Here is a 27,083-nt window from a genome sequence, read left to right as displayed (position 1 = left end):
GAAGTTGGGGTTCTACTTGGAGCAGAGAAGGTTGAGAGAAAGTTTGAAGTAGACAAGACTGTGGCAAGTTTACACATGGTATGCAGAAGAAAGCTGCTAGTCAATTACCTTCAAAGACCAGCGACGGATTCAAAATATGAGCAAAAGTGCACGATTGTTATGGATAGCAAATAATGAAATATTTACCACATCTCAATGACGTATGAAACAGACATTATCTGGCATTAATCTTGCAGGATTTTTTTACCCTTAAAGACAAGCTTGAAGGTCTGTTTATTGGGAGTGGGCAGTTATCCCAGCGCTGTTAAAGCTTGGAGTGAGCAAAGAGGGTCACATGATGATTGTTTATTCCAGGGAGGCAGTTGTCGAGACATCAGACTACCTCATTCTTGGTGGAATCCACCTTGTATATAGAGCAGCACAGTAGCACAGCTGTTAGAACTGCTATCTCACAGTGTTAGAGACCCAGGTTTAATCCTGACCTTGGGTGGTGTCTGTGTGGACTTTGCACACTCTCCCTGTGATCTCGGGTTTCCTCTAAGTGCTCTGGTTTCCTCTCACATCCTAAAGACAGGCAGGTTTGTAGATCAATTGGTCTCTGTAATTACCCCCAGGGAGTTGATACGAAAATGGAATAACAGATCGAGTGTGAAAGAGTGATTGATGATTGGCATGGACTTAGTGGGCTGAAGGTCCATCTCTGAACTAAACTAAACCTTGAAGGAAGCATTTATCTTTTTTTGCCTTTCCAGAGGTGACCATGTTCTATGTTCTATGAATTGCCCAATGTAACTCACATCGGATTATGATGCCAACATGAGAGGGTTTGAGTTCCTGGGAGTGAAGGCAGAGCAATGCTCTAATCTGTCCCATGGGGTCATCCATGATATCTTGCATTCTAGGTCCTGAAATTTGTATTGAGGAATACAAGTTGCGACATTTAATGAAGGATGGCGTTGCACACAAGATTGCTCCAAGATTGCAGACTTTGACCACTGGCAGAGAGCCCCAAGGTGACTGGTGATTCGACTCTGCTATTTGGACACTAACACATGCATGAATGCCTGCCTGCTCACACACACGTACCCAAGAATGCGACCAGATCGATATATCATGTCCACTGGGTTAGCCAAGTACCTACCTATATTTCTGAGCCTGATTCTGACTACACATCTGATCTTGATCCCATCTCTCTCCCAACCCCTGACTTGCTCCATATCTGGCAAACTTTCCAACCCCTGGTTCCAGCCACATACATACTCCTGATCCCAACTCTGGCTCTGCACTTGATCCTTATTTCCACCATGCTCCTGGCTTCTGTGACACATCTATCCATGTTCACAAACCCCAGTGCCCGTTACACTTGGCACTAGCTCCTGATCTCCCTTGAATATACTCAGTCACTGAACCTCACAGCCCTCACCGACGGAGAATGCTAAAGATTCAACATCCTCCGCGTGAAGAAATTTATTCTTGTCTCTGCCTCTGCCTTACTTTGAATCTATAATCCCTGATTCTAAATGCAAAAGCCAGGGAAAACATCTACTCCACATCTCCACTCAGGATTTTGAAGATTTTATCATGTAGCAAACGTGGAAAGGTGTTTAGTATATTTTAACCATATCTGAAATACCTGATGAACAATATTCAAACCTTCGGTCAGCAGTTACCTCTGGAGAGATAGTGAGCAATTTTCTGAGTGAATTATTCACTATCCTTTAGAATTGTCTTAATAATTTACAAAAAAAAAACAAGGACACGAATGCAGTAACATTCTTGAACCATGAACTTGGCGTTAAAAGAAAGGATTATTGCACTATTATTCTCTTCACATAATGCCAATGTTGCAGATATTCTCCCATGTATGCCATAAAGATAAATTAGCTGGTCAAAGGTTAAGAAGTTGAAAACTGAATTTAAAGGTGCCCATAAAACACAAGCAGTAGACAGCGAATGCATTTGCTCTCCTGGGATAAACATGAACACTTCTGGATTGTTTTCCTTTGCTTTACTAGTTTTGTTTGCATATTGCAATACATTAATGGTAAGATACACGACTTTCATTATAAAACTATTCTAATTATCCTTGCACTACTTTAACAAATCTTTCTCTTTCCAGATAAAAGAAATTCCTTCTGAAAATGGTAGATATTATGTTACTTGGTTCATTTTCTTTACTATATATTTTAAAAGCCTATTCACACGTTATCTTTAACAGTGAACAAATTAATTTCTAATTACTCATTAATTAGATTACGAAGTAGATGCTGGGGATTTCAGAGCGGACATCCCACAAATAAATGCAGGTAAGTTTATTTAGCATATCCCCAATAACCCTTGCCCATTTCTACAGATGTGCTATAGAAATCATCCTATCGGGACACATCTCAGCTTGGTATGGCAACTACCTTGGTACCATTAGCAAATTTGCAGATGATACTAAGCTGGGGGGTAGTGTGAATTGTGAGGAAGATGCAATAAGGCTGCAGGGTGACTTGGACAGGTTGTGTGAGTGGGCGGATACATGGCAGATGCAGTTTAATGTAGATAAGTGTGAGGTTATTCACTTTGGAAGTAAGAATAGAAAGGCAGATTATTATCTGAATGGTGTCAAGTTAGGAAGAGGGGATGTTCAACGAGATCTGGGTGTCCTAGTGCATCAGTCACTGAAAGGAAGCATGCAGGTACAGCAGGCAGTGAAGAAAGCCAATGGAATGTTGGCCTTCATAACAAGAGGAGTTGAGTATAGGAGCAAAGAGGTCCTTCTACAGTTGTACCGGGCCCTGGTGAGACCGCATCTGGAGTACTGTGTGCAGTTTTGGTCTCCAAATTTGAGGAAGGATATTCTTGCTATTGAGGGCGTGCAGCGTAGGTTCACTAGGTTAATTCCCGGAATGGCGGGACTGTCGTATGTTGAAAGGCTGGAGCAATTAGGCTTGTATACACTGGAATTTAGAAGGATGAGGGGGGATCTTATTGAAACATATAAGATAATTAAGGGATTGGACACATTAGAGGCAGGAAACATGTTCCCAATGTTGGGGGAGTCCAGAACAAGGGGCCACAGTTTAAGAATAAGGGGTAGGCCATTTAGAACGGAGATGAGGAAGAACTTTTTCAGTCAGAGAGTGGTGAAGGTGTGGAATTCTCTGCCTCAGAAGGCAGTGGAGGCCAGTTCGTTGGATGCTTTCAAGAGAGAGCTGGATAGAGCTCTTAAGGATAGCAGAGTGAGGGGGTATGGGGAGAAGGCAGGAACGGGGTACTGATTGAGAGTGATCAGCCATGATCGCATTGAATGGCGGTGCTGGCTCGAAGGGCTGAATGGCCTACTCCTGCACCTATTGTCTATTGTCTACTCTGCCCAAGACTGCAAGAAAGAGTCAAGAGTCAAAAGTGTTTTAATGTCATGGTCCTGAAACAGATCAATGGAATTCTTACTTGCATCAGCACAACAGATATATAAACATAGTACTCTCTAAAACCTATAATATACGACAAAAAAAGTTCAGTTTATAAATAAAATAAACACAAATAAATAGACAATAATAGTGCAAAGTCAAAAATGCTCCCAAGTCCAGTTGGGGGCATTATAGTTCAGAGCCCATTTGGAGGTTGTAGTGTTTAATGATAGTTAAACTGTACAACTCCCCCTACTATCGTGGGGTAGACTGACTGCCTTTGAAATCACATACAACCAAATTTAAGAACATTTCCTTCCTGTTGTAATCAGATTTTTGAACGTACATTTAATATGCTGAGGACATATTCCTGATCTTCTGATCTATCTCATTGCAGTCCTTGCACTTTTCTTTAACTGGACTTTCTTGGAAGCTGTAACATTATATTCTGCTCTCTGTGTATTTTTTTTAGCACTACCTGCTGTGCTGATGTATGGTATGATTGCACTCATGTATGGTTTGATCTGCCTGGATGGCATGCAAGATAAGGTTTTTCACTATATCTCAGTACATATGACAATGATATACCAATACCATTGCTAAGTTTAATAATTAGCACAGATAATACATTCTCCAGCATCTTTCAAGTTATGTCTTGCAATTGTACTAAATATATCCTGCAATAATTCTCCAGATTAGTGTAAATTTTATATTCTGCTTTATAATGCAGCAAGTTTGATCAGCATTCAGAAGATCTTATTTTCCAATTACCTTTCTGATAGAATCCCAGAGGTTTTTGTTTCAAGGAGACATTGCAGGAACTGTAAGTATGATAATCATTATGTCGATTCATAATGGATTCATTTATTGTACTGTGCTTTCAACATTCATGTATTATTGATTTCCTCACTATGTTTCAGCGAGAACGGAATGCTCTTAAAGATCCAACAACAAGATGGTCATTTCCTATTCCATATATTCTGACTGATAACCTTGGTAAAATTTCACTTATACATTTATAAATAATTTGAAGGTATTCAAACACGATAATTAATGTACTGATTTAAGTATCGAATATTAACAGTATGTTATCATTATTATGAGACTGCAATCATTTGCATAATGCTTCAAAACATGGCAATTGAAAATGTTTACATTGACAAGTGAAGAGATTTATTTCGGACAAGCTCTTAAAATTCAAAACTGAAATGTTGCTTAATGAGTAGTGCATCTTTTCACTTTAGTCATTTTTTCAATATTGTTTAGTGCAAAAATTTCGAGCAGAATAATTTTTTGACTTAGAATGAAATGTGACCATTGTAATCCATATCTTAGTCTTAAAACATTTCCGTCACCTACAACGGGACCCCACCACTGGCCACATCTTCCCATCCCCTCCCCTTTCTGTGTTCCGCAGAGACCGTTCCCTCCGTAACTCCCTGGTCCACTCGTCCCTTCCTATCCAAACCACCCCATCCCCGTGCACTTTCCCCTGCAACCGCACGAGATGCAACACCTGTCCCTTTACCTCCCCCCTCAACTCCATCCAAGGACCCAAACAGTCTTTCCAGGTGAGACAAAGGTTCACCTGCACCTCCTCCAACCTCATCTATTGCATCCGCTGCTCTAGATCAAGTCAAGTCAAGTCAAATTTATTTGTCACATACACATACTCGATGTGCAGTGAAATGAAAGTGGCAATGCCTGCGGGTTGTGCACAAAAATAATTACAGTTACAATAAATAAAGTTAATAAGTTACTAAACATAGCACCAAAAGTGTCGACAAAAATTTAGTCTCTGGGGTTATCAAAGTTGACAGTCCTGATGGCCTGTGGGAAGAAGCTCCGTCTCATCCTCTCCGTTTTCACAGCGTGACAGCGGAGGCGTTTGCCTGACCGTAGCATCTGGAACAGTCCGTTACTGGGGTGGCAGGGGTCCCTCATGATCTTGCTTGCTCTGGATCTGCACCTCCTGATGTATAGGTCCTGCAGGGGGACGAGTGTAGTTCCCATGGTGCGTTCTGCCGAACGCACTACTCTCTGCAGGGCCATCCTGTCCTGGGCAGAGCTGTTCCCAAACCAGACTGTAACGTTGCCGGACAGGATGCTCTCTACAGCCCCAGAGTAGAAGCAATGAAGGATCCTCAGCGACACTCTGAATTTCCTCAGTTGTCTAAGGTGGTAAAGGCGCTGCTTAGCCTTACCCACCAGTGCGGCAATGTGCGTTGCCCACGTCAGATCCTCTGCGATGCGGACTCCCAAGTATTTGAAACTGCTCACCCTATCCACAATAGACCCATTTATCTCCAGTGGCGTGTACGTCCTTGGATGTTTAGCCCTTCTGAAGTCCACAATCAGCTCCTTTGTTTTAGTGACATTCAAGAGGAGGCTATTGTCCTGACACCAGAGTGCCAGATCAGCCACCTCCTCCCGGTAGGCCTTCTCATCGTTGTTGGAGATCCGGCCCACCACCACAGTGTCATCAGCAAACTTGATGATGGAGTTTGAGCTGAACCTGGCCCTACAGTCATGTGTGTACAGGGAGTACAGTAGGGGGCTAAGGACGCAGCCCTGGGGGGATCCTATGTTCAGGGTGAGGGAGCTAGATGTGTGTTCCCCCATCCTGACCACTTGGGGCCTGGCAGTGAGAAAGTCCAGGACCCAGGCACACAGAGGGGTGCTAAGCCCCAGTTCCAGCAGCTTCTCAACCAGTCTGCTGGGGACTATTGTGTTGAATGCTGAACTAAAGTCAATGAACAGCATCCTCACATAGCCCCCCTGGCTGTCCAGATGAGAGAGAGCGGTGTGTAGAACCTGGGAGACCGCATCATCCGTGGACCTGTTCGGACGGTATGCGAACTGTAGTGGGTCCATGTTGCGAGGAAGGAGGGCGCAGATGTGCTTCTTGACTAGCCTCTCCAAGCATTTCATGACAACCGAGGTGAGGGCCACCGGTCGGTAGTCATTTAAACACGCTGGAGAGGCATTCTTTGGCACCGGTACAATGATGGATCTTTTGAAGCATGCAGGGACCACGGACTTTGCCAAGGAGAGGTTGAATATTGTGGTGAGCACTGGAGCAAGCTGAGTAGCACAAGACTTTAGTACTCGCCCAGATATACCATCTGGGCCTCCAGCTTTCCTCGTGTTCACACGCGTCAGAGCCCACCTCACCTCATGCTCGGACACCGAGAATGTGTGCACATCCCCGGCGGTGGATCCCCCTCCAGCCTCGCTAGCCAGCGCCCCTTCGGTGCTGTTTTTAGACGGCGAGCTGGTGGTGTTACCCGTCTCAAACCGTGCGTAAAAAGAGTTCAGGTCATCAGCTAAGGAGGAGCCGGCACTTCCGGTTGAGGAGGTGCTGGACCTGTAGCTAGTTATAGTCCGTAGCCCCTGCCAAAGGCGCCTGGTGTCCTGCTGCTCCATCTGTGACTCCATCTTGTCCCGGTACCTCTTTTTTGCATCCTTCACTGCCCTTCTCAGTCGGTAGGACTCTCCCTTGTAGTCGTCCATGTTGTCAACTTATTTACATCGGCGAAACCAAGCGAAGGCTCGGCGATCGCTTCGCCAAACTGATCTCCCGGTGGCCGAGCACTTCAACTCCCCCTCCCATTCCCAGTCTGACCTTTCTGTCATGGGCCTCCTCCAGTGCCATAGTGAGGCCCACCGGAGATTGGAGGAACAGCACTTCATATTACACTTGGGCAGCTTGCAGCCCAGCGGTATGAACATTGACTTCTCCAACTTTATATAGTTCCTCTGTCCCTCTCTTCCCCTCCCCCTTCCCAGTTCTCCCTCTATCTTCCTGTCTCCACCTATATCCTTCCTTTGTCCCGCCCCCCTGACATCAGTCTGAAGAAAGGTCTCGACCCGAAACGTCACCCATTCCTTCTCTCCTGAGATGCTGCTTGACCTGCTGAGTTACTCCAGCATTTTGTGAATATACCTTCGATTTGAACCAGCATCTGCAGTTATTTTCTTACATTAGTCTCAAGGATAATCATTTACATTCATTAACTGCATTACTGGCCTCAAATTGCATGCATTTATTGAACAACCTATATTTTTGCTTGAATGAATATGTAATTCAAACAGAAAGAGGCACAGAAAGTTTCAAAACCTAAATTCTTCAAATGTTTTTTTAAAAAACGATTAGATTTCAATCATGCATGATATTTTCATTTGGACTAACATTCCTCACTAAAAGGGATTATGAGTTTGAAAACATTTGCTGATTATTAATAATGTCAATAAAAATGACCCTGAAGTATAATTCTCTTAAAAAATTATGTCGTATATCTTGATTTAAAAATAATAAATTACGTTATTGCTTTTACTTCATTTTATGGGATGAAGTTTATTTTAGAATCATCTTACCTTGAACATAACTATTATTACAGAAGTTCACATTATAGATGAATTCAATCATAGTTCCAAGAACTCAAAACATCTGATTCTATATGATAAACAGAAAATTTTGGAAAAGCTCAACAAAAATGAAACCAAATAAATGTTTCAGGTTGGAGCAATTTTACCGCCACAGATACTGCAAAGTATTTCCACCATTTTCCAATTATATGTCAGATTTCCATCAGCCCCAATTTTTTTTGTTCAGAGTTCTGAATTAAGTCTTAAAGAAAATAAGATAAAATAATTCTTCAAAACATTCCTAAACAGTTAAAAATATGAAACCAAACATAAATCAATTAAAATAATGTAGTTTACCTGTTTTCCTTGCTGAAGCAGAATCCAAGCACAAATGAACAGATCCCTGGATCGTGATTCCCAGGAAACTCATCAAGTTTCTTCTCTGTTGCTGGGCTCCATGGGGAGGCTGAAAAGCTATTGGTCAGTTGAGATTTCAGTATTTACTCAGGAGTCAAAGACACAGTTGCACAAATACTGAGAAATTCTAGCATTTCCATGCAGAACTCCAGAAAAATCCTGTTATGCTCAAGATCTCATAAGCATACTATAGTGGTTTTCAGGTATAATTTTAATTCATTGTACATTTCGATGTACATTTTATGTAGACTTAACCTATACAAACTAAAATATTTATATCTAAATGTCTTAATTTTGGAAGTGTAACCGATGTTGGTTTATTGTATAAGTATATTTCAAACAAAACTATTTCCACTTTAATTTTCAGAACTAAATGCCAAAGGTGTAATCTTGCTTGCATTTGAACAGTATCGATTGAAATCATGCATTGATTTTAAACCGTATGAAGGAGAGAAAACATTTCTATCTTTTAACAAGTTAGATGGGTATGTGCAGAATAGTACTATTTTATGGAAGTAGAAATCGTTGATGTAGTTCATATACAAAGACAAATGTCCTCTTATCAAATTATTTTGTGTGCCAATTAACTGCAGATGGGAATTTTGTGCAAACTATTCAGTGTTTGTTATAAATGAGAGCCAATCGTTAACTATCTCCAACATTAACCCTCGTAAACTGTTCAAAATTACAGCAGGTCTGAACGCTATAGCATTACATAACACATTCCAATTAACTATCAACACACTCTCAATGACATGTTGCATTTCAATTACACAATTGTATTTACAATTATGCTCTTGCTCCACCCTATAAGAGAAATTCACTTTGAACTATGTGTTCTTTCCCTGCTTCTCTTTTTGTTCCATAATTCCACTCTGAGCAAAAACATTGCAAGAATAAAAGAGCACAATCTGCAATTTAAAGTTATTAGGTCTCATCTATCAGAGATATCAGATAAAGGGAATTATTCTTTGTTCTATCCATTCATCCCTCAACTTCTCTGAAACCTTACTTGTTTTCTCCGTTTGCCCGTCCAAAGGTCTTCAACTGAGAATGGTAACTTAATTTGCATTTACTGTTTTTCTGTTTTATTTTAAATTTCAGTATCTCAGAATCTTTTAAATTTCCATTGCTCCATCTTGTTTCTCGGGCCTTTTCACCTAACTTCACACAGTGGTGCAGCTGGTAGTGCTGTTGCCTCACAGAACCAGAGACTCAGGTTCGTTCCTGACCTTATGTGCTGTCAGTGTGGAGTTTACAAATTCTTTCTGTGATCAGATGCTCTGGTTTCTTCCCACATCCCAAAGACATTTGAGTGTGTAGGTTAATTGGAGTCTGTAAATTGCTCTTCCTGTGTAGGGAGTAGACACCAAAGTGGGATAGCTTAGAGCTAGTATGAATGTGTGATTGATGGTCAGTAAGGACTCGGTGAAGTAAAGGACCTGTTTCCATGCTGTATCTTTCAATCAATCAGTTCCCAGCTGTGTATTGTTCAATTTCCTGAGTCTAAACTACAGCATGTTCACCTCTCTCTTACAGAGGCAGAGTTGTCAATGATTAGAGCTTTGCTCACTGAAATTCTTTGGCTATTTAAACCTAACTCTGTGTTGCCTTCTATAACTTTTGTAAATGATTAATTGATGGTTGATAAATGATCTACTTTTCCCCTTAACCCTCTTCATTCTTTGAAGTGCCTTGCTGTGTGATGTACCAAGAGGAATTATTGCTAAAACTGTTCAAATGAATTAGCAAATCATTTTTAATGGTCTTGTCTAAGCTACAAAGTCAGTGTAATTTGGTTCAGGAGGCGAATTGGCACTGGGGCACAATAGACAATAGACAATAGGTGTAGGAGGAGGCCATTCAGCCCTTCGAGCCAGCACCGCCATTCAATGTGATCATGGCTGATCATTCTCAATCAGTACCCCGTTCCTGCCTTCTCCCCATACCCCCTGACTTCGCTATCCTTAAGAGATCTATCTAGCTCTCTCTTGAATGCATTCAGAGAATTGGCCTCCACTGCCTTCTGAGGCAGAGAATTCCACTCTGAGGCAGAGAATTCCACAGAGGTCCATAGTCTGATGAAAATATAATAAGGTAGAATGGTTGCTCACACTGGCAAGGTAAAGGAAAACGAGAGAGGTCAATTGTTTCAAAAAGCAGAAAAATAAGATCAGAAATGTAAACAAGCAAATAAATAATTTTAAAAAATCCACAATACTATGATGCTATTCCTAATTTCAACTTAATCTCAAATTTCAAAAGCCGAACTTCCAACGTTACGTTTTTACCTTGATTCCTTGGATGTTAAAAAAAATATGTACAACTTTGATAGGAAAGGTTTAAAGGAATAATGCCTAAAAAATATTGGATCCGCTTAGATGGGGATCTTGGTCGGCATAGACGAGTTGGGCTGAAGAGTGTCTGTTTCTGCGTGAATGATTCTATAATAGCTAATATCAGTGTATAGGATTGTGATCTGTAATTCATGAGCCTACTCAATTTCAGATGGAATAACTTAAAATGGATGGAAAAATAGCATTAGGTAGGTACTTTAACAATCTGCTTCCCTCACTGTGCTGTATCTGTGTATTCTTTATACCACGTAATAAGAACAAAATATGGCCCATCAGAAAGGGTATGGTCTATACCTATTGAGACACTGTGCTCCAAACTGGTTACTCACTTTCTTTCCATATTAAACTTTCAATCCGTATCCCACAATGCACAATGTCACTTGTAGATGAATGGAAATTTGACACAATCATGAAGCTGCTTTATTCACCCTCATGTGAATGGGTTACAATTATGATCAGTTTTATTTAGTTTAACCATGTCCTTTAATGAAGGTATTTATTTCACAAAATGCTGGAGTAACTCAGCAGGTCAGGCAGCATCTCAGGAGAGAAGGAATGGGTGACGTTTCGGGTCGAGACCCTTCTTCAGACTGATGTCAGGGGGGCGGGACAAAGGAAGGATATAGGTGGAGACAGGAAGATAGAGGGAGAACTTGGAAGGGGAGGGGAAGAGAGGGACAGAGGAACTATCTAAAGTTGGAGAAGTCAATGTTCATATCGCTGGGCTGCAAGCTGCCCAAGTGAAATATGAGGTGCTGTTCCTCCAATTTCCGGTGGGCCTCACTATGGCACTGGAGGAGGCCCATGACAGAAAGGTCAGACTGGGAGTGGGAGGGGGAGTTTAATGAACTTTAATGAAGCAATTTTGTTGTAGATAATAAAACTAATAAACACAATGCAGACCAAATGTTGTTTTGTTATAGTTTATGGTATAAAGATTGCACAGCTGCAGCATCCTGAGAGAACCAACTTTAGGAACAGTTGCAGGCTCTTCTTTTACAGATCATAGTGAAAACATTGACACCAGAATTAAATTTATGTGGGCCATGACTGATTGTGGTAGTTCTGGTGGTACCTGGTAGGAATTCCTGAAAATTCTGCTGCATATCTTTAGTCATGACATGTATATGAAATTGTACCATGTTTCTGATTGGCATAACAACAAAAGTAGATGCAATCCTATTATAATAGTGGCAGCATAGATGAAATATGTTTTGCACAGTACAACAATGACCTGATCAAAAGTAACCACTAGATTCTGGATTACCTTTTTTTCTCTTTATACGTAATTTACTGAATACAGTCTTCATTGAACAGGTGCTGGTCTTTTGTTGGTGATCAACACAGTGGTCAAGAAGTGTCCATTGGTGAACGGTGTGACACAAAAGCCATTGTTGAGCATGAACTTCTGCATGCATTAGGATTCTACCATGAGCAGTCAAGAACAGACCGTGATGACTATGTTAATATTTGGTGGAATGAAATTATTCAAGGTAAGATTTCAATTTACCAATTCTGCAGACAAATTGCGTATTTGGAGGGTAGAATGACTCAGAGCACAAGGAATTTGGGTTTGAACTCAACCATTGGACATCTTTTCCATGAGCATGTGGGTTTCCTCTCATTCCATCCCAAATTCCATATTTCAACATACTACAAGTAGGTTAATTAACTCATATCAATGACCTCTTAGTGCAGGATAATAGTAAAAAAAGGTATTACAGGGCTGTTGAGGATTATGTATAAGTGAGAATAATTGCACATGTGCAGGTATTGAAGAGAGAGGGATGAGACTAATAGGATTGCTACCCTGGGGGCAAATCGGCTAAATGGCTTTTGTTGTCTTATTATAGGACTACAACATTATAATTCCTCTTAAATTGATCTTTTAATGCCTATTGGTTGCAAGAGAAGAACGGGATTGCTCGATTACAGCTGCCTGAGCAATAGTTTGGAAAAAGTTATAATCTAATAGTAAATTTTGACATTGAATCTAATTATGAACATAAATTGTCACTGCAGCTGAATGTCAACTGTTCTATTATTATTTAGGTATGGAGCACAATTTTGTTGTTTATAATGATGACCTAATTACTGACCAGAATACTCCTTATGACTATGAATCTGTGATGCATTATGCGCCATTCTCCTTCAATAAAAATGATAGCTTGCCAACCATCACTACAAAGATACCAGCTTTTGATGATATAATTGGACAACGTTTGGACTTCAGTGCTATTGATTTGCTGAGGTTAAATCGGATGTATAATTGCAGTAAGTTCAGTTTTTAATCTTTTCCGTTTGATGAATGAAGTACTCTTCAGTGAGTTCAGTATTGATTAAATCAAAGTTTATACAAACCCTTTCCTCAGCTTCCACTCTCACACTGTTGGACCAGTGTGCATTTGAGTTCATTAATATCTGTGGCATGATACAGGGGGAACATGAAGATGCTGATTGGAAACATGTGAAGAGCAGGCCTGGAAATGAGGATCACACTGTGACTGGAAAATGTAGAGGTGAGTGCACACCCCACCAATACCTCAAAGTACCACTTGTGCCTATTATTCACCTAATCCCCCATTCAGTTCCTTGAAGGTAGACACAAAATGCTGGAGTAACGGGTAGCATCTCTGGAGAGAAGGAATGGGTGATGTTTCTAGGTCGAGACCCTTTGTCAGACTTCAGTCTGAAGAATCTAGTTGATATCTCTCTATCCTCCTTAACAAATCTTTTAATTACCCTTGCATCAGAGCAATAATTGAGTTTTACTTTGCTGTAGACAGTTATGATTTAAATTACTTGATATTGTACACATGCCAACAATCATAAAGATAAGATTTGAATCTTGAAACTATAATATGATTCAGTCCCCAGAAAAAAACAATAGAATAACATATTTTTTTCTGGCCTGATATCAAATGATATTCAATCTTCAGATATGAATAGCAGATGGAGAAGCTCTATGTACTGATGAATAAACATTTTGTTCAATTCCAAATAAAAAGGATATATTAAAAGGACTGAAGAATTGTTTTGCAGTTCAATAAAAACTTAATAGGTCTGACAATGTCATGTTTTGAACTTATTATCTAAATATGTCCAATGAGTGTTGAAATTAAAGAACTTAGCTTACTTATTAAAAGACTTTGTTCAATGATGTTAATCTGAAACGTTTGAAGAATCCTTGAACATTGTATTAACATCAGCAATTTATTCAATTCATTCTACATGACCTCTGAATCCCATGTAGGGAAAAGACTATTTACATGTTTTTGGGTCAAAAATATGAAAGCTCTGAGCTTCCAGTAAGGAAACCCTGCAAATTAGTTTAGTTTAGAGATACAGTACGGAAAAAGGCCCTTTGGCGCACTGAGTCCACTCCAACCAGTCATCCCCGCACACTAATGCTACAGACACTAGGGATAATTATACCAATTATATTTAGACCAAGCCAATTAACCTACAAACCTGTACGTCTTTGGAGTGTGGGAGGAATAAATTGGGCAGATGCACAGAATCTTTTGCCCAGAATAGGAGAAATCGAGGATCAGAAGACAAAGGTTCAAGGTGAAGGTGAAAAGATTTAATAGGAATCCGAGGGGTAACTTTTTCCACACAAAGGGTGGTGGGTGTATGGAACAAGCTGCCAGAGGAGGTAGTTGAGGCTGGGACTATCCCATCGTTTAAGAAACAGTTATACAGGTACATGGATAGGACAGGTTTGGAGGGATATGGACCAAGCGCAGGCAAGTGGGACTAGTGTAGCTGAGACTTTGTTGGCCGGTGTTGGCGAGTTGGGCCAAAGGGCCTGTTTCCACACTGTATCACTCTATGACTATATGAAACCAAAGATCTCATTGAAAACCCACGCAGGTCACGGGGAGAACGTACAAACTACGAAAGATCATCTCTATTGTCTGCAAGCACTGTAAGGCAGCAACTCTACCGCTGCACTACCGTGCCACCTAATTATATTTGTTTTATATATTTTTTTTATTCAGAATAAAGTTTACATTTTAAAAAAGTATAACTAGGATATCAGACAATTATGTGGTCAAGCAATTGCTGGCAGATATCTACTATATATTATTCTCAGCGATTTAAATATTATTAAATTATGCAGAGCTCCTGTCATGTTCTCTCCAGTGGGAAATAAATGGTCAGCATTGACTTCAATTTAATTGCAGCAACTATTTATTTGATTTCAGATTAAGGACTTGATTTAAAGCATGTTTCATCCTGATGTTCACGATTTAGCATAGACATGTGTAACATTTCTCTTGCCATTGGTATTTTCTACATATTAATTTGTCATATTGTTGTAAAACAGTAAAATCATACATTTTTTAAACTATATTGAAAAATGCTTTCACTTTCTTCAGTTGCTATCATATTATTCACATTTTAGATGCTGGATACTTCATGTACTTTGATACTCAGAACGGTAAGAAGGATCAAGCTGCTATTCTGGAGTCCAGGATCCTATACCCCAAAAGGACCGAGCAGTGTCTTCAGTTTTTCTATAAAATGACAGGCAGTCTCATGGATAAACTCACTGTATGGATGAAAATGGATGATGGAACTGGAGTTGTTAGAAAATTAGTTAAAATGAAGACATTTCAAGGTATGTACTTTCAATGCTGCGAAGAACACAATATATTCGACAACATTATGCCCCAACAACAGTGAAGCCCTGGATAGGATAAATGGTTACATAATGAATGAATGTTGGAGTAAACATTCAGTAAACGCAGCATGTCAGATAGATTACAATCACAAATTAAAACACAAAGTACATGTTATAACTCCAAGATTAAGCGCTCAACAAATAAAACCAAACCAAAAATTAAAGTATTATCTAACTAAATACACCAACTTACAATAAATGACTCAATATGCAAACAACCCCACAAAATAGCTACCTACATATTAATTAGCTCATTAATTAGCATATATTACCCGCCGGGTATATAGGGAGTAGTGCAAGAGACAGAGCAGTCAACCCTGAGGCGCACCAGTGTTGAGGATCAGGGTAAAGAAATGTTAAGACAAATTCTAACCAACTGAGGTGAGGTGGTCAAGAAGTCCAGAAGCAAATGGTAGTTCAAGGCTTAGGTTCAGAAGTTCAGAGATAAACCTTTTTGGTATTATGGTGTTGAAGGCAAAGGTGTAGTCAATAAATAGGATCCTCACATAGGTGTTCTTTTTGTCAAGATGATCTAGGGCTGAATGTAATGTAAGAGAGATGTCACTCTCTGCAGATCCATTTTTTCTGTAGGTGAATTGCAGGAAAACTTAACATATTTAGATTTTCCAGAAGACTGGTGCAAATGTGGACCATTGGATGTTGATGTGGGTGCTACTCGGCGGTACTCATTGAGACAGGTCACTTTATTTTTCTTGGGGACTGGAATGATGCATTTTTCCTTCAAGCAAATGGGGACCATAAACAGTAGACCATAGAAAGAGAGTTCCATCGACCATGGAAGCGAGAGATTGAAAATGGTGGCTATGACTTTGGCCAGTTGATTGGCACAAAAATTCAGTACCTGTCCAGGGGCTTGAACCAGTCCTACTGTTTTCCGAGAGTTCCGGAAATGGAGAATGGAAAGCCGAGGAAAGAAAAAGAAGAATCTGAATTGGGCTGTGTGAAGAACACGGCTGTGTGGAAATTGTGGCAAACCTGATGTAATTTTGCAGTTCAGGGTGTGAGCAGCAAATGACAACAATATCGATCAGTGTGTGTGTGGGGAGAAGAGATTAGAGAGGGGCATGAATACAACTGGAAAAGAGAATATTCAGCAAAACTAGAACCCACATGGGTTTCCATAGAAACAGCTTTTACTTGAGGGTGAGTGGCGAGAAAGAAAAGTTTTTCAATGTAATAACTGAAGCAATCAAAGTAAGGATTAAAAGTCAAATTTCTCACTCACATATTTAAGTGTTTTCACTAAATAATTTCAATTAAAATAATACTCTGAGCACATGCTTTACTGCTGGTTGAAAATAATATTTACTGTCTTCTTGTTTAAGAATGCTGAAGCCATTCAATTACAGATTGATGCATTGTGTTTCACTTCATTTCTTCTCAACACACTATAGCTCCTGGATGTTTCAACAACATAAAATTTGGTGCCTTCAGCTTTATTACAGAGTTATGATAAATTGTTCTAACTATTGAAACTTTGACAAATATTTCAATTTGTATTTCCACAGCAGATGGCACCCTTTCTTGGAACATTGCCCATGTGACTTTTCATGCGACGGCCAAGTTTCGTTATATTTTCCAAGGAATGATTGGTAATTTCAGTCAGTCTCCTGGTGGCATTTTCCTGGACGATGTCACTTTTACTGAGACCCCCTGTCCTTCTGGCGTCTGGCATGTAAAGAACTTCACAAGCATGCTTCAGCAGATGAGATATAACGAGACCGTATTCAGTCCCTGCTTCACCAGCCCAGAAGGATATGGATATGGCTTAAAATTATTTCCTCATTCTCGTTATGAAAATTACACGGGACTCTTTTTTCATCTGTGCAGTGGTGAAAATGATGGCATCCTCGAATGGCCCGCAGGGAATCGACAAGCCATTGTCACCATCATGGATCAACATCCTGACGTGAAGCTTAGAATGCCATCCACCAAAAGCTTTACCACAAATGGAAGTTTGGTTATACCAGGTGAGAGAATAAAATGTCATTTCTCCATCACACCGTAAGCATCTGTTGAAATAGACTCCATAAGAAAGTGCTGGCACGTTAGTCCAATGGTTTCTCCATGTCCTCAAGTCATATGAAATGTATGCATTAAGGATACCATATGAGAGAACACCAGATTAAGTTTGTTTGTAGTGTGTATAGAAAGGAACTGCAGATGCTGGTTTAAACTGAAGATAGATACAAAATGCTGGAGTAACTCAGCAGGACACGCAGCATTTCTGGAGAGAAGGAATGGGTGACGTTTTGGGCTGAAACCCTTCTTCAGACTGGATGAAGTTTGTCCTTCATGAGTAAAAATAGTCAGACAACACCAAGCGATATGAAATCAGAAAAGTGATCTTTTGTTTTGTCACATAAAAACCCGAATCTGAATTGCCATCATTCTCAGTTTCACTGTCATATGCACTCTGTGTTCATATTTTCTGCGGGACCTGCCACTAGCTCTCTTAACCCTATTCTCGTCAACCTATTCATCACTCAGTCTTTCCTTTTTATTTATTTATTTGCAAATTATGCAAGATTACCACTTATTTGTAATTATCCCCTGAGAAAGGGATTGGCTGGGAGAGTTCGAACCCTCGGATTGGCTAGCGATGTCACATGGTGTGCCAGCGCGGGAGGGACAAGCAGTCTAGTATTGAACTCCGTCTGATGAAGACGTTTTGTTGGTTGTCTATAGTTTTGAGTGTTGCGATTGTCACGGAGGTTTGCCCATGCAATAAACTCCGTCTGCAACACACATCCGTTTCCAGACTCGCCACAACACCTTGTTGTGGGTCTGAAGTTACATAGAATACCAGGGTAAGAATTGCTTTTATTTTCCCAGATGGGCTTTGGTGATCCTGGTGGGTATTTAATGACAATCGGGTAGTTTCATGATCATCACTAATATTTGTTTACACCACTCTTCTCATCTTTAAATCTGGGAATTCAATTCCCTTCTCAAAATAACATTTTTGACCTTCCTGACTTTCAATCTATTCCCCTTTCACTCTTCCTTCTGTCTCTAAAGTCATTGCCAACATTTTGACATATGCCTTCATTATTGTATTCTAGTCGTTGTGCAGTATTCCCAATTAGAGGTGGTCTGGAGATACAAAGGCCTCTTGTGGAGGTCCTAATGGAACCTGGATGACTTGGGGATTGGGGGGAACCCGATCAGGGAATTGAGTGAGGGGTTGGGGAGACATTAATTGAAAGATCATGTAGGTTGTGTTGTGCTTTCAGAAGACAGAGACAGATGATTAGGGGATGAGGATTCGAGAGACCCTAAGCATGAGAATGTCATGCAGAGATTAATGCTTTTACTGAAGCACTGGATTAAAGTCATACAGCGTGGAAACAGGCCCTTCAGCCCAACTTGCCCACGCTGACCAACAGGCTCCATCTACACTAGCCCCACATGCCCGCGTTGGCCCCTATCCCTCTAAACCTATACTTTCCATGTACCTGTCTAAATGTTTTTTAAATGTTACGATAACGCCTGCCTCAACTGCCTCATCTGGCAGCTTGTTCCATACATCCACCACCCTTTGTGTAAGAAAGTTACCCCTCAGGTTCTTATTAAATCTTTCCTCCCTCGCCTTAAACCCATGTCCTCTGGTTCTTGATTCCCCTATTCTGGATAATAGACACTTGTGCATTTACCCTATCTATACATCTCATGATTCTATGCATCTCTCTAAGAAAACCTCTCATCCTCCTTCACTCCAAGGAAGCAAGTCCTATCCTGCTCAACCTCTCCCTATAGCTCAGGCGCTTGTGTCTTGGCACCATCCTCATAAATCTTCTCTGCATTCTTTCCAGCTTGAAAACATCTTTCCTTTAACAGGGTGACAAAAACTGAAGCAGTATTCTAATTGTGTCCTCACCAATGTCTTATACAATTGCAACATGACCTCCCAACTTCTACATTCAATACTCTAACTGATGAAGGCTACTGTGCTGAAAACCATTTTGAACACCTTATCTACCAGTGATGCCACCATCTAGGAACCATGTACCTGCACTCCTAGTTCCCTCTGCTCTACAGCACTCCCCAGAGCCGTACCATTAATTATTTACATCCTGCCCTGGTTAGACACTGGATCGTTGAAATCAAGGACATAGGGTTTTTTACTATTTGGGATACTCCAAGCAAATTTGGGCTCCCTATCTGAGGAAGGATGTGCTGGCTCTGGAGAGGGCCCAGAGGAGGTTTACAAGAATGATTCCAGGAATGAATGGGTTAGCATATGATGAGCGCTTGACAGTACTGGGCCTCTACTCGCTGGAATTTAGAAGGTTGAGGGGGGGACCACATTAAAACTTACAGAACAATGAAAGGCATAGAGTGGGTGTGGAAAGGATGTTTCCACTGGTGGGAGAATCTGGGACCAGAGGTCACAGCCTCAGAATTAAAGGGCGTTCTTTTAGAAAGGAGATGAGGAGGAACTTCTTTAGTCAGAGGATAGTTAATCGGTGGAACCCATTGCCACAGAAGGCTGTGGAGGCCAAGTCAGTAGATATTTTTAAGGCACAGATAGACAAATTCTTGATTAGAACAGGTGTCAAGGGTTATGAGAAGGCAGGAAAATGGGATGAGAAGGCAGAGATCAGCCATGATTGAATGGCAGAGTAGACATGATGGGCCGAATGGCCTAATTCTACTCCTATAACTTGTGAATTTGTGAATTTGGGGAGTTGCTCCTTATGGATCAGGAGGTAAGCCAACTGATGATTAAGGTGGGAGGGCCAGGGAATAGAACTGCTGATGACAAGATGTTTAAATTTCAGTGTCTAGGACTTACAGATACAGTGCATTCAGAAAGTATTCAGACTCCGTCACTTTTTCCACATTTTGTTACGTTACAGCCTTATTTTAAAATGGGTTAAGTTCATTTTTTTAATCATCAATCTACACACAATACCCCATAATAAAAAAGTGAAAACAGATGTTTAGAAATTTTTGCAAAGTAATTAAAAAGAAATTACTGAAATATCCCATTTACATAAGTATTGAGACCCTTTATTCAGTACTTTGTTGAGGCACCTTTGGCAGTGATTACAGCCTCAAGCCCTCTTGGGTATGACGCTACAAACTTGGCACACCTGTATTTGGGTAATTTCTTCCATTCTTCTCTGCAGATCCTCTCAAGCTCTGTCAGGTTGGAGGGGAGCGTCGATGCACAGCTATTTTCAGGTCCCTCCAGAGATATTCGATCGGGTTCAAGTCCTGGCTCTGGCTGGGCCACTCAAGGACATTCACATACTTGTCACGAAGCCACTCCTTTGTTGTCTTGGCTGTGTACTTAGGGTCATTAAACCTGTTGGAAGATGAACCTCTGTCCCAGTCTGAGGTTCAGAACACTCTGGAACAAGTTTTCATCAAGGATCTCTCTGTACTTTGCTCCGTTCATCTTTCCCTCAATCTGACTAGTCTCCCAGCTCCTGCCGCTGAAAAACATCCCCACAGCATGATGCTGCCACCATTATGCTTCACCGTAGGTATGGTATTGGCCAGGTGATGAGCGGTGCCAGGTTTCCTCCAGATGTGACACTTGGCATTCAGGCTAAAGAGTTCAATCTTGGTTTCATCTGACCAGAGAATTTTGTTTCTCATGGGCTGAGAGTCCTTTAGGTGCCTTTGATCAAACTCCAAGCAGGCTGTCATGTGCCTTTTCCTGAGGAGTGGCTTCCGTCTGGCCACTCTAACATAAAGGCCTGATTGGTGGAGTGCTGCAGATATAGTTGCCTTTCTGGAAGGTTCTCCCATCTTCACTGAGGAACTCTGGAGTTCTGTCAGAGTGACCACCGGGTTCTTGGTCACCTCCCTGACCAAGGTCCTTCTACCCCGATTGCTCAGTTTGGCCAGGCGGCCAGCTCTATGAAGAATCCTGGCCGTTCCAAAATTCTTCCATTAAAGAATGATGGAGGCCACTATGCTATTCGAGACCTGCAATGCTGCAGAAATTGTTTTATACCCTTCCCAGATCTGTGTCTCGACACAATCCTGTCTTGGAGGTTTATGGACAATTCCTTCGTCTTCATGGCTTGGTTTTTGCTCTGGCATGCACTGTTAACTGTGGGACCTTATATAGACAGGTGGGTGCCTTTCCAAATCATGTCCAATCACTTTAATTTACCACTGGTGGACTCCAGTCAAGTTGTAGAAACATCTCACGGATAATCAATGGAAACAGGATGAATCTAAGCTCAATTTTTAGTGTCATAGCAAAGGGTCTGAATACTTATGTAAATGTGATATTTCAGTTATTTCTTTTTAATTACTTCGCAAAAATTTCTAAACACCTGTTTTCGCTTATTTATTATGGGGTATTGTGTGTAGATTGATGATAAAAAAAAAGAATTTAGTCCATTTTAAAATAAAGCTGTAACTTAACAAAATGTGGAAAATGTGAAGGGGTCTGAATACTTTCTGAATGCACTGTACATCCCAAATCTGTCCATTCTCTCCGCTGCTGAACTCCATGGGGAATCGGTGGAGGAGTTCAGTGGTTGGATTCTCCAACAGTACATTGTAAAACTCCCTTGGACCCTACACTCGGTCTGACTCAACACAATATTTAAGACAACATTTATTTCAAAGGAGATCTCAGGGCAAAGGGGTGGGAGGAAAAGGAAAGTTAAATTCCTTTATTTTTAATTATTTATCTATAAATTACTTACATAATTTTAGATGCATTTAATATTTTTAATTCTGAAAATGTTTAAAGAATTACAATTAAAATATAATTTGTGCAACTGAAAGCACACTAATGGACTCAGGGATGTGGAATACTATTGATATTGGACCCGGAATCTGGACCAAATACATGTGGGTGCAATGGGGATAAATGTTCAATTGAATAGCATGAGAATTTTGTTCAAATTATATATATTTAACTATACATTTCTCTATAAAATTGTGCTACTTAATTTATCTCACTGTTTCTCTTGAGTGGTTTATGGACTCCGTACTGACAGCACCCGTAGTCGGGATCGCACCCGGGTCTCTGGCGCTGCAAGTGCTGTAGGGCAACAACTTAACCGCTGCACCACCATGCCACCCTTAGTCAAGAGTATTTTAAAATAATATAAAACCCAGTTGAATTCTTCACTTGAAGATTGATGCAACCTTAAGTTGCAATGTTTATTTCACATTTTTTATAAACAGGATTCTACATTTGTATTTGAGATAGCATGGCACTGATTTACTATGTATGACACTGTGTGCATTTAATTACAGAAAGAAATGACACCTTCTATTGGGACAAGCCTACATTGACTGGAGTGTATCATAACACATGCGACTGCTACCGGAGTATGTATTGGGGATGGTCAGCATTCATATCACACAAACAGCTTCACCGTAGAAGTTTCTTAAAAAATGACGAACTCATTATTTTTGTCGAGTTCAATGGTAAGATTTCTTCCCATATTTTCTCTTGAAGTTACAATAGTGACAGTGGGAAGTTACTCATTGATTTAAAATTGTTTAGGAATTCTTGCAGAGAAATTAGGTGCTCATGAAACTAATAAATGTTATCGGTAAGACTTATGAGAAGAACTCATTGCTCGGATTTCCAGTTCAAATACACACATGAATGAGAAATGTGTTTGAATTTTGTAGGTTAAATAAAATTGGTGGTCTGAATAGAGTCATAGAGTCATAGAGTGGGAAAAAGGCCCAGCTACACTAGTCCCACTTGCCTGCTCTTGGTCCATATCCATCCAAACCTGTTCTATCCATGTACCTGTCTAACTGTTTCTTAAATTATGGGATAGTCCCTGCCTCAACTATCTCCTCTGGCAGCTTGTTCCATACACCCACCACCCTATGTGTGAAAAGGTTACCCCTCGGATTCCCATTAAATCTTTTCCACCTTGAACCGATGTCCACCTTGAACCGATTCACCTAATCTGGGCAAGAGATTCTGTGCATCTGCCCGATCTATTCCTCTCAAGATTTTGTACACTTCTATAAGATCCCCCCTCATCCTCCTGCGCTCCATGGAATAGAGACCCAGCCTACTCAACCTCTCCCAAAAGCTCACACCCTCTAGTCCTGGCAACATCTTCGTAAAGTATGGATTGAAGAATTGTTTCATGAAGACTAATGACTACCAAATTCCAAACAATGTAATTGGACGCACTGTCATCGACTACCTTACTTATCTATTGCCTTGGCCAGCACGTCATAGAGTCGTATCGATCAAGATGCCCATCTACACTGGTCCCATCTGCCTGCCTTTGGCCCATATCCCTTTAAACCTTTTTTACTATCCATGTATCTGTCCAAATGTCTTTTAAATATTGTTATAGTAATGCCTCAACAATCTCCTCTTAGCTCATTCCATATTCTCAGCACCCTCTGAGGGAAAAGTTGCCCCTCGGGTTTCTATTAAAGTATTTTCCCTTTCACTTTAAACCTATGCCATGTAGTTCCTGATTGCCCTAATCTGGCTAAAAGACTCTATGCATTCATCCTATGTATTCCCTCATGATTTTATACACCTCCATAAGATCACCCCTCATCCTCCTGTGCTCCAAGGGATAAAGTCCTAGCCTACCCAATCTCTCCCTATAGCACAACCCATCAAGTCCTGACAACATACTCGTAAATCTTCACGGCACTATTACCTGCTTAACGACATCCTTCCAATAGCTGGGTGACCAAAATGGAACACAATACTCCAAATGCGGTCTCACTAGCATCTTGGACAACTGTAATTTTACATCGCAACTTCTATAATCAATATCTTGACTAATGAAGACCAATGCACCGAAAGCCTTCTTGACCACCCTATTAACCTGTGTTCCCACTTTAAGGGAAATATGTACCTACAATCCTAGATCCCTCTGCTCTACAGTACCCCCCATGGTCTTGCCATTCACTACCCTGGTTTGACTTCCCAAAATGCAACATCTCGTGCTTATCTGCTTCAGGTCAAACAAAATAAAAACAGCAGACATTGGAAATTTGAAAGCCTGGGAAAACCTCTTTCTCGGTCAATCTCAGTTCTGACAAATGGTCTCAGAACCTAGTTTAGTCCACATATATGGAATTTCTCCAGATGTCAGGAGTACCAAAATCACCGAATCACTCCTTTCATGTTAGCATCTTGCAGGATCTACTTAGCCGAGATCACATTGCAGAATTACTCAATGTCTATGAACCCTGTATAAAAACCATCTTTACGATATAATGGCAAACTCTAACAACTCATAAACGAACAAGGACAAGTGAGTGTTACTTGTTCACCAGATGAGAATCATCATAGAAGTTGGATTGCCAAGAATTCAAATAGAAAATGATGAAGTAAAGCCTCAATTTACTGTATATAGCCATTACCTGCTAATCCAGGCTGCATTCTGGGAAACTGCTCCTGCACCTGTTCAAAGGCCTCTACATTTCTGGTAAAGGGATGACCAACACTGCACACAATGCTCTAAATCAATGCGTATAAAACTGCATTGTGATTTCCTGACACTTAAACTCAATGCCCCGACCAATGAATATATTCTACATAGAAACATAGAAAAATAGGTGCAGGAGTAGGGCATTCAGCCCTTCGAGTCAGCACCGCCATTCAATACGATCATGTCTGATCATCTAAAATCAGTATCCCATTCCTGCTTTTTCCCCATATCCCTTAATTCCTTTGGCCCTAAGAACTAAATTTAACTCTCTTGAAAACATCCAGTGAATTGGGCTCCACTGCCTTCTGAGGCAGAAAATTCAACAGATTCACAACTCTCTGGGTGAAGAAGTTTTTCCTTATCTCAGTCCTAAATGCCCTACCCTTATTCTTAAACTGTAGTTCTTTTAGGAAACTTTGTTTCAATGAATTACAATGAAAATAAGAAAAAACTGCAGATCCTGAAAATCTAAATTAAGGACCAGGCGACTCAAATGCTCAGGCAACATCTGTGGAGAGATATTCAGAATGACCACTTCTGATCAAAGACCCTTTGTCATTATTGCAATGTTAGTTATCCTGGGCTCTGAGATCACTGAACAATAAACATTCCTGCTGCAGTTAATGGGATCCACTAGAGGTCCTCGTCAATCACTCTAGGAGCAAACTCATGTCCTCAGGAGTCCATGATGCAGTCATGGTGAAGCGAACAGCCGTCTTCAAAAGGCTAAAAGCGTGCAGGTGGTATTGCATGTGTCCCTTTAAGGTGCTACTGATGAGTTGTCAGCTGCACATCTCAGTGCTGGCAGCAGTGAGAAGTTTGACCTGTGTTGTGCACTGTTCCTGATGCAGTATGGCATTGCAAGCAAGAGCAAAACAACACTGCTTTTCCACCAGCGCAATAAAATTCTGCGTTTTTTGCAATCCTTTTAAAAGAATATTAGGAAGCCATTTAGCAATGTTTAAATTCCCCAAAAATAGCACAGTGCCAGATCTATGTCATTGTAACACGGGAAACAAATGTTATTGCATGTCTAAAACATATTATGTAAAAAATACATTACTAATTCATGACATTATTAGGATAAAGAACACAATTACTAAAAGGTTGAGTGAAAAGTAAAACCAAAACAGATGCATACAAGCATACGGTATTGAATGACGTATCCGAAGAGAATTTTATTAGTGGAAGCATTTTATAAACATATAAACTGCAAAGGGAAATCATGACAGTTGTCAAGATATTCTTACTGTGGCTGGCTTAATACTGAAACAAATTTGTCTGGATTAGAATTATTACTGAGCAATGTGACTGTCAGTAAAATAAAGAGAATTTTGCATTCTTGTAAAATCCTGACTGAAATTAACATTCTTAAAAGTAATCCTAGGAATCCTAGGAATTCCCATTATGGCACCAATGAGTGCTACTCCTGGAAATTCAGCTACATAGCGCTGATTATTTTAGCGTTAAGCAAATGAAATCTATTTTATTTTTCCAAACAAGGTATGGTAACAACCATTTGCAGATAATTCTGTACTAAACAGTGTGACTGGGTCCACTTCTGTTTGCCAAGCTTGGAACCTTGATGAGTCCGGATCAAATGGGATGACATCAACTGCAAAGATTGCTAGATACTCTATAAACCATGGAATGGAGGGGCATTTACACTCTCAAGTGTATGTTGAATGTGTCCGGGGATGAAGAGAGGTAGAGGGGGCACAGTTTATGATCCTCTGGTCTTGATGGTCTTGGTGGATAGTATGCATAATGGTTAATGGTAAAAACCATTTGAATGTGATGAGCACCTATTACAGCTGCAATTGTCTTTCCAGAGAGTTGTCTAATTTGTTGCTTGAAGAAGAAACTGGAGGACGGTTATGCCCAATTGAGAAAATGCCATGGGGATTATCTCATGAGAGCAGTAAAGAAATCAGGAAAGGAAAGCAATTATCGAGATTCACAATTACTAAACTTAATTAATAATTTTTTCCCCAAAGATCTGACTCCGCTGATTAATACAGAAGTGCCAGTTCATCCTCCGAAGTCCCCTGGAAGGCATCGGCGGGCAGTAGAACAGAATCAACACTCAAAGGAAAACCAGCAACAAAGTCCCCATAGGGCGCAGTGCAGCCCTGGCTTTTGTCTGAATGGCGGATTGTGTGTTATTGTGAACGGAAAAGCAAGTTGTAGGTATGTGAAGCTTCCATAACATATATGTAGATATTTGGAAGCAGCAAGGTAGTTATCATCTTAGTGGATTATTTTATAATATTTAACGAAGCATCTCCAATTGCCTTGGCACCATCACCCAACTCTTTCTCTGTTACATCAGCAACTCCATCAGGGCTGTCTCTTGTACCAATGCAGAACTCATTGATTTCAACAACTTTACCACCAACTTCCACCCTGACCTCAAATTCTC

At 40.5% G+C, this 27,083-nt stretch overlaps 1 protein-coding gene across 1 annotated transcript; it reads left to right on the top strand.

Moving 5' to 3' along the window:
- Window positions 1-1,978: 1,978 nt before the first annotated feature.
- LOC144593972 (meprin A subunit alpha-like) lies at window positions 1,979-26,870 on the top strand. The gene is made up of 13 exons (XM_078400110.1): window positions 1,979-2,044; window positions 2,120-2,144; window positions 2,253-2,306; window positions 4,181-4,221; window positions 4,319-4,394; window positions 8,551-8,668; window positions 11,858-12,033; window positions 12,593-12,814; window positions 12,913-13,059; window positions 14,952-15,167; window positions 16,760-17,221; window positions 22,488-22,661; window positions 26,659-26,870. The coding sequence occupies exons 1-13, from the start codon at window positions 1,979-1,981 to the stop codon at window positions 26,868-26,870; spliced, it is 1,989 nt and encodes a 662-aa protein (XP_078256236.1).
- Window positions 26,871-27,083: the final 213 nt, after the last annotated feature.

This window comes from Rhinoraja longicauda, chromosome 5 (assembly GCF_053455715.1).
Source record: "Rhinoraja longicauda isolate Sanriku21f chromosome 5, sRhiLon1.1, whole genome shotgun sequence".
Taxonomy (NCBI): domain Eukaryota; kingdom Metazoa; phylum Chordata; class Chondrichthyes; order Rajiformes; family Arhynchobatidae; genus Rhinoraja; species Rhinoraja longicauda.
Note: the sequence above shows the minus strand (reverse complement) of the source record. Positions and strands in the feature narration are given on the sequence as shown.